Below are 11611 nucleotides of genomic sequence, written 5' to 3'. Positions count from 1 at the left end.
CCCGCTCGCCGCCGCTGCCCGGGGCCGGGACCCGCCGCGGGGGCAGCGCGGGGACGGCACCGATATCGATACACACGCACCGCAGCGGCTCCGCCGGTGGACACACGCTGCCCTGCCCCGCCAAAGCCGCACGGATCCTTTCACCGCCCCAAAAGCGCTTTTTTCCCACCCCACAGCCGCGGCAGGTGCCAGCGGCACTGCCCGGACCGGCCCCTGGAGCCCCCCGGCCGTGCCCGGGGCTGAGGGGCCGGAGGAGCCCCCGCAGCCCGGCCCGGCCAGCGCACAAACCACGCACCCGCAGGTTTCCAGCTATTTTGTTTTTCTTTCGTAAAAATGTTTATTTAAACCTTTTGGTTTTTTTAAATTTTTTTTTCCTTTTACAACAATAAAATATTGCGTCAATATAAACCCCTTGACTAAAACTGGTCGACAACCAAACGTTACAGCCACTCGTGTGTTTCGTTATTATTTTTATCCGACACCCATTTAGGCTTCTTTTTTTTTGTTGTTTCTTTCTGAAACGTTTTTCTTTCTTTTTTTTTTAAACATAATGCGGAATTTATTGAAAATAAATAATTGTTGGCAACTGCAATAGGCAATTTTGGATAAAATAGTTGAAAAAAGCAACCTTTAATGAAAATAGCGTTTATTATACATCAGTTACTAAATGAATAAACTAAATGATCTTTCTTTAAATTAATAACTTCCAAAAAACGTTTAATATACAAAACTGTACAGTTATAAAGTTGGCAGAAATAGGCAGGTCCTCAGTGTCGAGTTATTTTTTTTTCTTTTTCTCTTAATTTCTTTTTTTTTTTTTCCTATTTTCTTTTTTTTTTTTTTTTTTTTTTAGCGCTTACTGAAAAATACTTGAAAAATATAAATGTCGAAAGGAAAAAATCTGGAGGAGGGGAAGGGTGAGGGGGAGAGGAGAGGAGAGGAGAGGAGGGGGGGATGCTGTGCGGGAGCTGCGGAGCGGGGACCGGCCCGGCCCTCAGGGGGCCGCGGGTGCAGCCCCGGGAGCGGGGGGGGAGCCCGGCCCTGCCCGGCGGCCCCGGGGGTGCGGGGCTCGGGGGGAGCATACACACGGACACACGGACGGACAGACACTCACACACACACGGACAGACGGACAGACACTCACACACACTCACACGGACCCCTCGCGGGTGGGTGCGCGGCCGCCGCGCCCCCCGCCCTTGGGGACAGCGCAGCCCCGGGCTGGGAGGGACAGGGGGAGAGGGGGCGGGTGCAGCTCAGCACTTCCCTGCGCCCGAAAAACGGCGTTTGCATTTTAGGGGATTTGTTTTGGTGGTAGAGGGTTTGTTTTTGTTTTGTTTTTTGTTGGGTTTTTTTTCCCCCTCCCTGTTTTGTTTTGTCGGTGATTATTACGATTATTTTTTTTTCTTCTCCCCCCCTCCCTGCCCTCCCCCCTAGAAAAGCTTTTCCACAAATCCAGCATCTCCCTGCGACGCGGAAAGAAGCTCAGCGTGAACCAAATGCGGGCGTTTTCTGTCCTCTTCCCTCCCTCCCTTCCTCCCTCCCCCGACACCTCATTCCTCTTCACTATCGAAACAAAATACAGAGAAACCGATTTCCGAAGCGAAAGCGCAGAAGGATAAAGGTGTTTTACTACAGACCTCTCAGTCTGGCGCTGATTAAAAAGCCCAACTCATCTTCGGAAAGAAAAAAGACTGGCAAATGCCACGGGTTTGGTTGTGATGCTTAATTTCTGGTAAATCTCCTAGAAATAATTATTTTATATATTTATATATATAATTTTTTTTTTCCTTGCGAGAAGAAGGGAGGGGGGGGGAGGTCAGGCTTGTGACCCGACCGTTTTACGGTGTTGGGAAGTTCTTGAAAAGGAAGAAAAAAAGCTGCAACAAATAAGCCCGTTCTTCACATCGGTGCGGGGCTCCGCGGGCGCGGAGGGAGCCCCATCTCCTCCGGGGGGTGAGGAAGGGCCGCGGCCGCCCTGCCCCGGCCCCGCTCGGTGACATTGCCGGTGCTTGGGGAAGGGAGGAACGTTTGGACTGCTCAATTCGATACAAATTAGGTCACAAATATTGTGTACAGTTTGTAGTAAAACACCTCAGACATTTAAAAACGCTATATAAGTCTTTAAAAATGCAAAACTAGTCTATTGTAAAACAGATTCACCTGAAATACAGCTGATATAACCAAGGCGCTGGAAGGTTATTCATAGGCACACATCTGTCTTTCCTTTTCTGTCGGGTTTTTCGTTCTCTTTTTTTTTTTTTTTTTTCATTTTCTATTTTTCCGTGGGTTTTCCCTTTTTTTTTTCTTTTTCTCGGTTTCTTTTTTTTCCTTCCTTTTTGTTTGGGTTTTGTTTTGCGGTGGGGTTGGTGAGGGTTTTTTTTTTTTGTGTGTCTTTTTTTTTTTTTTTCCTTCATCCTAGCGGAGACCGAAAACAAACCTTGTCTGCGAGTAAACACCGTGTGTGACCAGGTCGGAGAGAGGAAAAAAAAAATATTGCCGAGGCGGCGGCGGGCGGGGACCCCTCGCCGCGTCTCCCGAAACCATAAGTTAAAGCCCATAGTGCGGGCGGGCAGCGCCGCGGCCGGGCAGTCCCGGGGCCGAGCCCGCGGTCAGAGGTCGTGGCAGGCCGTGTCCGTTTTCACGCCGTGCGAGTACACGTCGTGCTGCGGCTGCTCGCCCGGAGGGGTCATGCGCTTCTCCTTCTGCCGCCGGTTGCAGAACCAGACCCGCACCACCTCCTTCTCCAGCTGCAGGCTGTCCGCCAGCGAGGAGATCTCCTGGGCGGCCGGCTTGGGGCACTTGAGGAAGTGCGTCTCCAGCACGCCCTTGACACTCACCTCGATGGAGGTCCGCTTCTTCCTCTTCCTCCCCTGCGCCGCGATCTTGTCGATGCTCGTGGGGCTGCCGGTGGAGGAGTCGGCCTCCTCCAGCCACTTGTTCAGCAGCGGCTTCAGCTTGCACATGTTCTTGAAGCTCAGCTGCAGGGCCTCGAAGCGGCAGATGGTGGTCTGCGAGAAGACGTTGCCGTACAGGGTGCCCAGCGCCAGCCCCACGTCGGCCTGGGTGAAGCCCAGCTTGATGCGGCGCTGCTTGAACTGCTTGGCGAACTGCTCCAGCTCGTCCGAGGTCGGCGTCTCCTCGTCCGAGTGGTCCTGGCAGTGGTGGCCGCCCAGCTCGCCGTGCTCGCCGCCGGCCTCGCCGCGCAGCCCCGGGTGCAAGCCCTGGCCGGCGGCGGCGGCGGGCGGCGGGGTGAGCCCGCCGTGCTCCAGCATGCCGCCCACCGCGAACCCGCCCTGCGAGTACACGCTCAGGGGCTGCCCGGCGGCGGCGGCGGCGGCGGCGGGGGGGGCGGCCAGCGAGGCGCTGTGCGCCGGGCTGGCGCCCCAGGCGCTGGGGTGGTTGGCGTGGGGCGAGTGGTGGGAGACGTGGGGCGAGCGGTGGTGGATGATGGCGCCCAGCTGCAGGTCCTCACGGCCCGGCTTCACGTCGGGCTGCTCCAGCGGGCCACCCGCCAGCGCCGCGGGCCAGGGCGCGCCGTCGCTCAGGCTGGTCACCCAGTGATGCCCCAGCGGGTGCCCATTGCCGGGGACGCCCTGCAGGTACTCGCTCTGCAGCAGCTTCTGCGGGCTGCGGAACGGGCTGCCCTGCTGCATGCCCGCGCCCTCGGCGTGGGCGAGCGCGCCGGCGCCCAGCAGGCCGTAGGGGTTGGAGGCGGCTGTGGCCATGGCCGCGGCAGCCCCACGAGTTATACTGTGCCGCCGCCGCCGCGCCAGCCTTTGACATCCACCGGCACGGCGGCCCGGCGGCGGCCGCGCCGCGACTGGCACCCGCGCCGGCCAATGGGAGCGCGCCGCCGGCCGAGCCGACCAATGGGTGCAGCTCGGGGGCGGGGCGAGCCGCGGCGGGGCGGGGCCGCGGGGCCGCGCGGGCGCGAGGCAGGAAGTGAATCACTCCGCCGGCACCGGGGGCCGGGCGTGAGGCGGCCCCGCTGCTTAACTCCTTCCGCGCCGGGCAGGGAGCGGCGGGGCTGGGGGGGGGGGGGCTCGGCTTAAATGGGGAGCGCCTGGGAACGGGGGGGCGCGGGGGGCACGGCTTAAATGGGGAGCGATTAGCGGCGGGCAGAGGTTAAACGGCGGCGCCCCGGCGGCAGCCCCGCGGGACCACCCCGGCGCTGCCCCCGCCCGCCGGTCCGGGCGCGCTCCGGGTGCGCAGCGCCCGCTCCGCTCCGCTCCGCTCCTCCCCCGGTGCGGCTGCCCCGAGCCGCGCGTCCCCGCCTGCCCCGGGCCGTGCGGCACCGCCGCGCTCGGTCGGCAGGAAAATAAAAAAAAAAAAAACGGAGAAAAGCCCCAAATAATAAAAAACAGCCCCAAAAGAAGGAGCTTCCCGGCCTCGCCGCCGGTAAATCCCGGTGGATGCTCCTCAAAGTTGGCAGCGCGGGCGCGGTGCGCCGCCGCTGCGCGCCTGGCGGGCGGGTGCAGGGCAAAACGGGGAGAAAAGGAGAAAAAGTGGAGGAAAGAAAGTGAGAAAAGGGAAAAGAATGGGGGAAAATCGTGTACGGTGCCGGGACCCCCCCGCGGGAGGAGCGGGGGGAGCGCGGAGCCCCGGGCCGGGCAGAGCTCCGCACCCGCGCAGCCCCGGGACCCCCGACCCGCCGGCGAGTTCCAAAATGACCTTTCCCTGCATCGTTTTGGAGGTAACCGAGCTGCGTAATTATATTTGCACTTCCAGAAGACTGCATCAGAGTCCCCTTATTGGTTTGAAATTCCATTAAATATATTGCAAGAGCTCCTAGGTTAAGCTTGATTTAAATTTGCATACATTTTCATATATTTAGCAGAAATAAAAGAAGGCTTGCAGCTACCAGAAAGTCATTAAGGCATTAGTTTCTCTGAGAAGACAGATCTGAAGAAAATTCAAGAAAATGAGAAAATAGATCTAAATAAGGTGAGCGCTCCTCTGGTTCCTTCCGAGCCGGGTCCCATCGCTTTCCTCATTATAATAATAATAATCACAATAATTTCTCTCCGGGGCAGCGTGTGCGAGGGGTACAGGCAGGGCTGGGTGCTGAGGAGCGCAGCGGGCCGGGGCATATCGCGATATATCGGCGACTCCGCGGGTCCCCGCCGGGCGAGCGCTGCGCTGCGCCCCCGCGGGGGTGCGGCCGGGGGGGGGCGGCTCGGGAAATAAATCAGAAATGAGGAAAAGTAAATAAAAGAGCGAAGTTTGCGGGCGGGGGGGTCGGCGGGCGGGCCGGAGCCGGGGCTGTCCCCGCCGCAGCCGCGGTCCCGGTGCGGTCCCGGTGCGGTCCCGGTGCGGGCGGTGCGGGGCGCGCAGCTCCGCGGCCGAGCCCGCCCGAGCGCGGGGAGGGAGGGCAGGGAAGGAGTTACAACAGCAGCTTCTTCTTCCTCGTTGGTTTTTTTAGCCTTTCCTTTTTATTTTTTCCCCTTTCCTTTTTTTTTTTTTTTTTTTTTTTTTTTTGTTCCCCCCCCTCTTCTTTCCTTTTTTTTTTTTTTTTTTTTTTCCCACTCTCCGCCTTCACAAGCTCCTCGAAATAAACATCACCGCAGCCCGCGGGGGAAAAAAAAAAAAAAGGAAAAAAACCCCACTAACCTCCCCCCCCCCAACAACATCAAATCCGCACTGTATAAAAACGTAACTAAATTATTTAAAATTAATTTGCACTTTAACTTCCGAAACAATTTTTCAAATCCCATTGCCCGTGAAAATAGATGTTCAGATCCGCCGTTTAATTAAGGCAGAGTCTCTGGCAGGGAAATAAAACCCCGAACGTCCCATTTTAATCTTTGCTGCGAATGTAGCTAAGGCAGAGCCCGGCTCTGCTCCTGCCGAGGCGGCTCTCACCTCGCCTATAGCAGAGTATGGTGGATTTTATAGTGTTTTTATCTGCATATAGTTAAATCTTCTTGCTGTTCTAACTAATCTGCTGGAGAGGGTTTCTTTAGCTCTTTCCTGTCAGTCTAACTTCCCAAGTGTAACAGATGCCGCTCTCAAGCGGTCCTTTCTGCTGCTTTTCTTTATTCAGCCTCGCATTTTTCTCCCCATGATCTGGGTTTCCATAGAGAGAGGAATAAAAGGGGGACCATGGCCACAAATCCCCTGCCCCATGCAGAATAAAAGAGCCTTATTCAATAGCCGACCCCGTCTGGACATGGGAGAAAAATAAGTACATGCAAAGCTACTGTTGCAAGAATTTGTAACTTATTTTTCATAGACCGAAACCCAATAAAGTTTTTTTTTATTATTAAAAAAATTGTAAAAAAAAAGTTTTTGGGTTCGGACTGTGCGCTGGAGCCCTTTGGCTCTGGGTGCCCCCGCCCCGGAGGGACCCGCGTTTCCTCAGCAAATAACTCGCTTTAATATCTATTTTTTCTGCTAAATCTTTGGCGTGAAAAAGCAATCACAATAGCTGGAGGCAGCCACCGTCCTGGGGCAGCGAGAAGTCGCTATAGAGAACGCCCCGCTTTGAAGTGCGGGAGCTGCGATTGTGTCGGGTCCCCCCGGCGGCACCGGGGCTCTCCGGGGTCACCGTGGCCGTGCCTCGGTGCTGGCGGCGGTGTCACCCGCGTGGGGCAGCGCTCGCTGTCCCCTCTGTCCCCTGTGTCCCCTGTGTCCCCTCTCCGTTCCCCTCCACGGCTCCGCTGGGGCTGCGCTCCTTCGCGCTCTCCCCGCGCTGCAGGCTGGGACCTGCACCCACCAACGCCGCTGTGACAGAGCTGATTTTATTATATTCAACCGATTTTTATTATTTTTTTTTTACCCACCGCACCACCACTCCTCTCATTGTTCATCCACGGGAGGGGAAGGGGAGAGAGAGGGGGAAAAAAAAAAAAAAAAAAAAAAAAGGTCTAAAAGGGGTTCGTTTTGATTGTGTTTAATACAGCATGAAGCTCGGAGCGGTAAGCTGTGCCTCGGTGTCGTGACCTCTATATTGAAAACTTCACCTTCAACACAAGTTCACTTTAGAGACAGGACGAGTTAGATTGCGCTTGGTGGGAACAAGTGCAAATTTAAAAACAGAGTCAATCATAACGGGGGTGGGGGCTGGGAAAGGGCAATTTAACCGTTTCTGGAGCCAGGAGTTAAGGTTTGCATTGTGTACATCCAGGCGCTGGGGCTCCTGCTGAAGCCCAGCGGCTCCTGGAGCTCCGGAGAGGCTTTGGGAACACCTAACCAGCGTGGGGGAAGCTTAGGAAGCAAAAAGGAATTTACAGAGTATTAGCAGAAATTAGCCAATACCGACACAAGCTCAATTAGTTCCTTTTTTTTTTTTTTTTTTTTTTTTTTTTTTTTTTTTTTTCTTTTGGTCTCTGTTGGCTGCTCTTGAACGTGAGTAAATGCTGTGCAGGGAGGGAGAGGAGGGAGAGAGCCACACAGCCATCTCCGAGCCACGGCCAGGAGATGGACTGACAGATTGCAAATTAAACTAGTCCTAATGTACGAATGAATGCGGCCCCCCCAAATCTCTCCCAGCACCAGCCCGGCAGCAGAGCCCGGCACGGAGGGAGCGTGGCTGCGGCTGGGCTGGTCCAGGGAGGGACAATAAAGCCAATCCCGGGCAGGAAAAAATCACAAGGTAAATAGTATTTGTATTCTGACTGCTGCGGTTTGGGCGACTCCTTGCTCCTCTGCTCGAATCCCCTGTTCTTGTTATTATTATTATTATTATTCTTATTATAAATAATATCTTTTTTTCCACGTTGTTGATGTTTGAAAAATGTACTTGCTGCGGGAAAAGAAAAAAAAAATGTCGTTCATTCGTGCACTGCCCCGTCTTGCTCAGGTCACTGTTATTTTTGAGCTGGGTCGGGTTTAGGAGGTCTTGCCTCCAACATTTGGTTGACGGAGTAAAAAACCGTAAATAATCCGGGAAGTCTCTCCCCAGAGCGCCCATTTTTGCTGCGGGAGCGGTCTCGCCGTGTGTGCCATCCCCGCGTTGGGTGGGTTGTGTTTGGCGGCGGATGCGGCTGGGGCAGGGCTGCGGCCCCGCTCCGTGCCCGGCTCGGGCGCGCCGGGGTCACGGCGGGAGCCCCAACAACGCCGAGCCCTTCCCTTTAGCCAGGCGCTTTCCTCCCCGTGCCGCTCAAACAAGAACGCGCTGCTCTCATCCCGGACCGAAATCCCGTGGTGTTTGGGTCGTTGCTTGTGTTTTGTTGTTGTTGTTTTTTTTATTTTTAATTTTCCGGTGAAGCTTCTCGCAGCGAACGGGGGGATGCGCTCAGAGATGGGCACCCCCAGCTCCTGCCATCCCAGAGGCCGTCCCGCCTGTGCTTTAGAAATAATCCAAATACAATTCCCGAACGGACAGAATTCTGCTCAGACACCTTTAAAGGAGAATGGGTTGGTTTTGAGCACTGGCTAGTTAACCTCTGTTGACTAATGAGACACTGAAGACAAATCGCTCCGTTCCTTGGATGACAAATACCTGCGTTGCTGTTTGGTAGCTTACCGAGCAATTTCCATGTGGGGTTTGGGTTCATGTGTTGTGTTTTCCCTTTCATTTATTTATTTATTATTTATTTAACTATACGCTTTTCCAGCTGTAGCAGTCGGCGTGCAAAGCATCCAGCGATGCTCCTGATCTCTCAGAGGGACTGAAACGCCTCCTGCATTTTGAAGCGCCTCGTCATCCCTAGATTTACGTTTATAAATACGTAGATGCTGCTGCTAATTCTTGCTTTTCTCACAGACTTTCGTGTGTTTACGGCTCGGTGCAAACTTTCCTCCCCGCTCCCTTCAGATCGCGCCAACCAAAGCTGTTGTAAAAATGAACTTTCAGGCCAGAGTGCTTTGCTAAAAGATGTTTCCTTATTGAATCGAGCTTGGGCAGTGCAGGATGGTGATGGTGGGGCAAGCTGGGTGTTGTCCCCCACAAAAAATCCCCAACAGCCCCACCAGAGCTCCATGCGCTCCATCCCCAGCGTGTGCGGTTCCCTGGCACCTCCTGGCAGGATTTTCCTCTCCCCCCTGCCCAGCAGAGTGCCAGTGCAAGGCTCTGGAGGCTGCAGCATCCCTTCCCCTCCTGCCCTGCCCGTGCCCGGGGGCTGCGGGCGATAAATCACCGCGGGCCCCCGAGTGCACACGGCAGAGTCGCCATCGAAGCGGGGGAGGCAGCCCTGGGCTGCGGGAAATAAATGGGAATAAATCAAAGCGGGGGCTGCCCGTGCCAGGGGGTGCCCGGGGCCCGCCCCGCTCCGCCCGAGCGGAGACGGGCAAAGGCGCTCCGCAAACTTTTAATGAAATCACCGGCGGAATCGATTTTTGTGGGTTTTTTAACCGCGTTTCAGACATTGCAAAGTGTCCCTCTGGGGATGGGGGAGGGGGCAGCAGGCAGCGGTGCAACGCCAGCTGTATTGGATATTGAGTGATTTCATATTTTAGAAAATCAGCGGCGTCTCTGAGGGTCCTCCAGCGAGGAAAGGACTCCGGGAGGGGCTGGAGCCAACCCGCGGAGCTGGGGCTGAGCCATGCAGGTATCGGTTTGCAGTCCCTTCGTGCAGCTCTAGGGGCCCGTGTTATCCCCGCTCCCTGATGAGAACCCCGGGAGAGCCGGCTCTCCCCCTCGGACAACGCGTTCCTCAAGTGCCACATCCAAGTATTTCCTATCCGCCTCTTCTCCAAACTGTTTAGAAATTACTAGTAGCGGATAAGTAAATTGCAAGTAAACCTAGTGAATTAGGATGATTCTCTATCAGTTTAATTTATGTTTTATAGTTAGTTTAGCCTTCTGATTTGATTGCCTTAGTAATGTGAATTGCCTACAGCTGCTGATGATACAGCTTTAATTCTGTTTTAAAGGTCATGTAAACATGCGCCTGTAGCATAAGGAATGCAAATTCAATTCCCTTTTAATGCTTCCTCACATTCACTTCACAGCCTTCACCTAGAAAATTAGCAGGATTTAATAGGGAGCCGTGTGGCTGCTGTGATTCCATTAAAGCCCCTCTCCCCCAGGCGTGGCTCTCCCGGCCCACCCCACCCCACGCCCGTGAGGCGCTTCCCACGCCCGTTTTGGTGGGAATCGAGGCATTTTCCACGCCGGGACGGACTCATCCCTTCACCTGGATGCTTTATCCGCAGGTAACTGTGCCAGGGAATTCCCCCTCCCCATCACCCAGGTGTACACCTATGCGTAAGGCTGTAGTACAGCCGCGTGTTCCTTACGTCACGGTGAAAGACGGTGCTGGGAAAGAGAAAAATGGATAAAAACTCTAGTTTTGGGCCGAGGTGGGCTCTCCCCATCAGCAGGAGGAGAAACTGCGCCGCGATGCCAAGGTGATAGGTGTGAATGCGAGGAGGCGCCTGCGCCTTGCACACGGGCATTTTCGAATTAATTTTTAAACGCAGCCGCTCTGAGTTCATCAGAGATTGCTTCACCCTACTGCAGGGATAAAGAAAAAAGGGGAAAAAAGGTAGAGCCATAAAAAAAAAAAATTATTATAGCACTGTCATCCTCCTGGTTCAAAGGGTTTTAGTGAAGTTGCTGGGAAGTTTCGCCTTTGAACGGGCGGGCTCTAACGAGCGGGGAAGAGCGTCAAAAAAAGCCACTCTGGAGTCGCTTTGAAAAGGGAACGGTGTGTGTGCAAAGCGAGCCGGGGTGAGAGGCGATCCCGCGGCCCCTCCGGCCCCAGGGACCCGGGGAGCCCGCACCGAGAACCGGCACCGGGCGCGGGGACCGGGCACCGGCACCGGGGAGCGGCGGGAGCGGCCCCGGGTCCCGCGGGCTCCTCCCGGGGTCAGCGGTGTCGCGGGAGGTGCCCACAGCCCCTTCGGGTGTTTTCCTGTGCTCAGGGGGATCCTCTGCGTTACCCCAAACCCTTCCCGGCCGCCCGCGGGATGCGGCAGCATCCTCCCCTCATCCTCATCGCCGGCACCTCTGCCTTCATCCCATCACCTGTGCGTCCCCCCAGCTTCATCTCCATCACCTGTGCCTCCCTCAGCTTCATCCCCATCACCTGTGTGTCCCCCCAGTTTCATCCCATCACCTGTGCCTCCCTCAGTTTCATCCTCATCACCTGTGCCTCCCTTCAGCTTCATCCCCATCACCTGTGTGTCCCCCAGCTTCATCCCCATCACCTGTGTGTCCCCCCAGCTTCATCCCCTGTGTGTCCCCCAGCTCATCCCCATAATCTGCACCTCCCCACCAGCATTCCCACCTCTGCCTTCATCCCCATCACCCCTGCGTCCCTCTATCTTCATCCCCATCAGCCCTGCCTCTCTCTGTCCTCATCCCCATCAGTTTTGCCTCCCCAGCCTTCATCCCCCCCCTCTGCCTCCCCACCCCTGCCTGTGCCAGGCCCTGCTGGGCCAGCCCGCTCCCCACTCGCTGTGACAATGGTTCAGGTGCCCTCGGGTGCCCCCCGAGGCTGAAGGAGCCCTGGTGCTGAGGGCACCTGCCCCCTTCCCTGGCAGTGGCAGCGAGGAGCCCACCCTGTGCCCGTGCCTTCCTTGGTGAAAATGAGCGTTTTTTAGCAAAATCTGAATACTTGTAGTAACAGCTCATTGGTGATTCTGCTAATGTTGCACACCTCATTAAATAGCCCCAAACACAAGGAGGTTTAAATGACTTTATTGAATTAAAAATAGCATA

General features: G+C 55.5%; 2 protein-coding genes across 2 annotated transcripts in view; one reads left to right on the top strand and one right to left on the bottom strand.

Moving 5' to 3' along the window:
* Positions 1-302: 302 nt before the first annotated feature.
* On the bottom strand, positions 303-3764 carry POU3F4 (POU class 3 homeobox 4). The gene has a single exon (XM_063170808.1). The coding sequence runs from the start codon at positions 3726-3728 to the stop codon at positions 2613-2615; it is 1116 nt and encodes a 371-aa protein (XP_063026878.1). The 5' UTR covers positions 3729-3764; the 3' UTR covers positions 303-2612.
* Positions 3765-6905: 3141 nt separating this feature from the next.
* Positions 6906-11611, top strand: part of LOC134425908 (uncharacterized) — a 68302-nt gene continuing 63596 nt past the window's right edge. The window contains exons 1-2 of the mRNA XM_063170927.1: positions 6906-6920; positions 9976-10101. Coding sequence (XP_063026997.1) covers positions 6906-6920; positions 9976-10101 — 141 coding nt within the window. The remainder of the gene's footprint in view (positions 6921-9975; positions 10102-11611) is intronic.

Source organism: Melospiza melodia, chromosome 16 (genome assembly GCF_035770615.1).
Source record: "Melospiza melodia melodia isolate bMelMel2 chromosome 16, bMelMel2.pri, whole genome shotgun sequence".
Lineage (NCBI taxonomy): Eukaryota > Metazoa > Chordata > Aves > Passeriformes > Passerellidae > Melospiza > Melospiza melodia.
This window is presented reverse-complemented; position numbering and strand designations above follow the sequence as displayed.

What these genes read in the sequence shown, in the direction of transcription:
- POU3F4 (XM_063170808.1), bottom strand. Translation starts at nt 3,728, where the DNA reads ATGGCCACAGCCGCCTCCAACCCCTACGGCCTGCTGGGCGCCGGCGCG.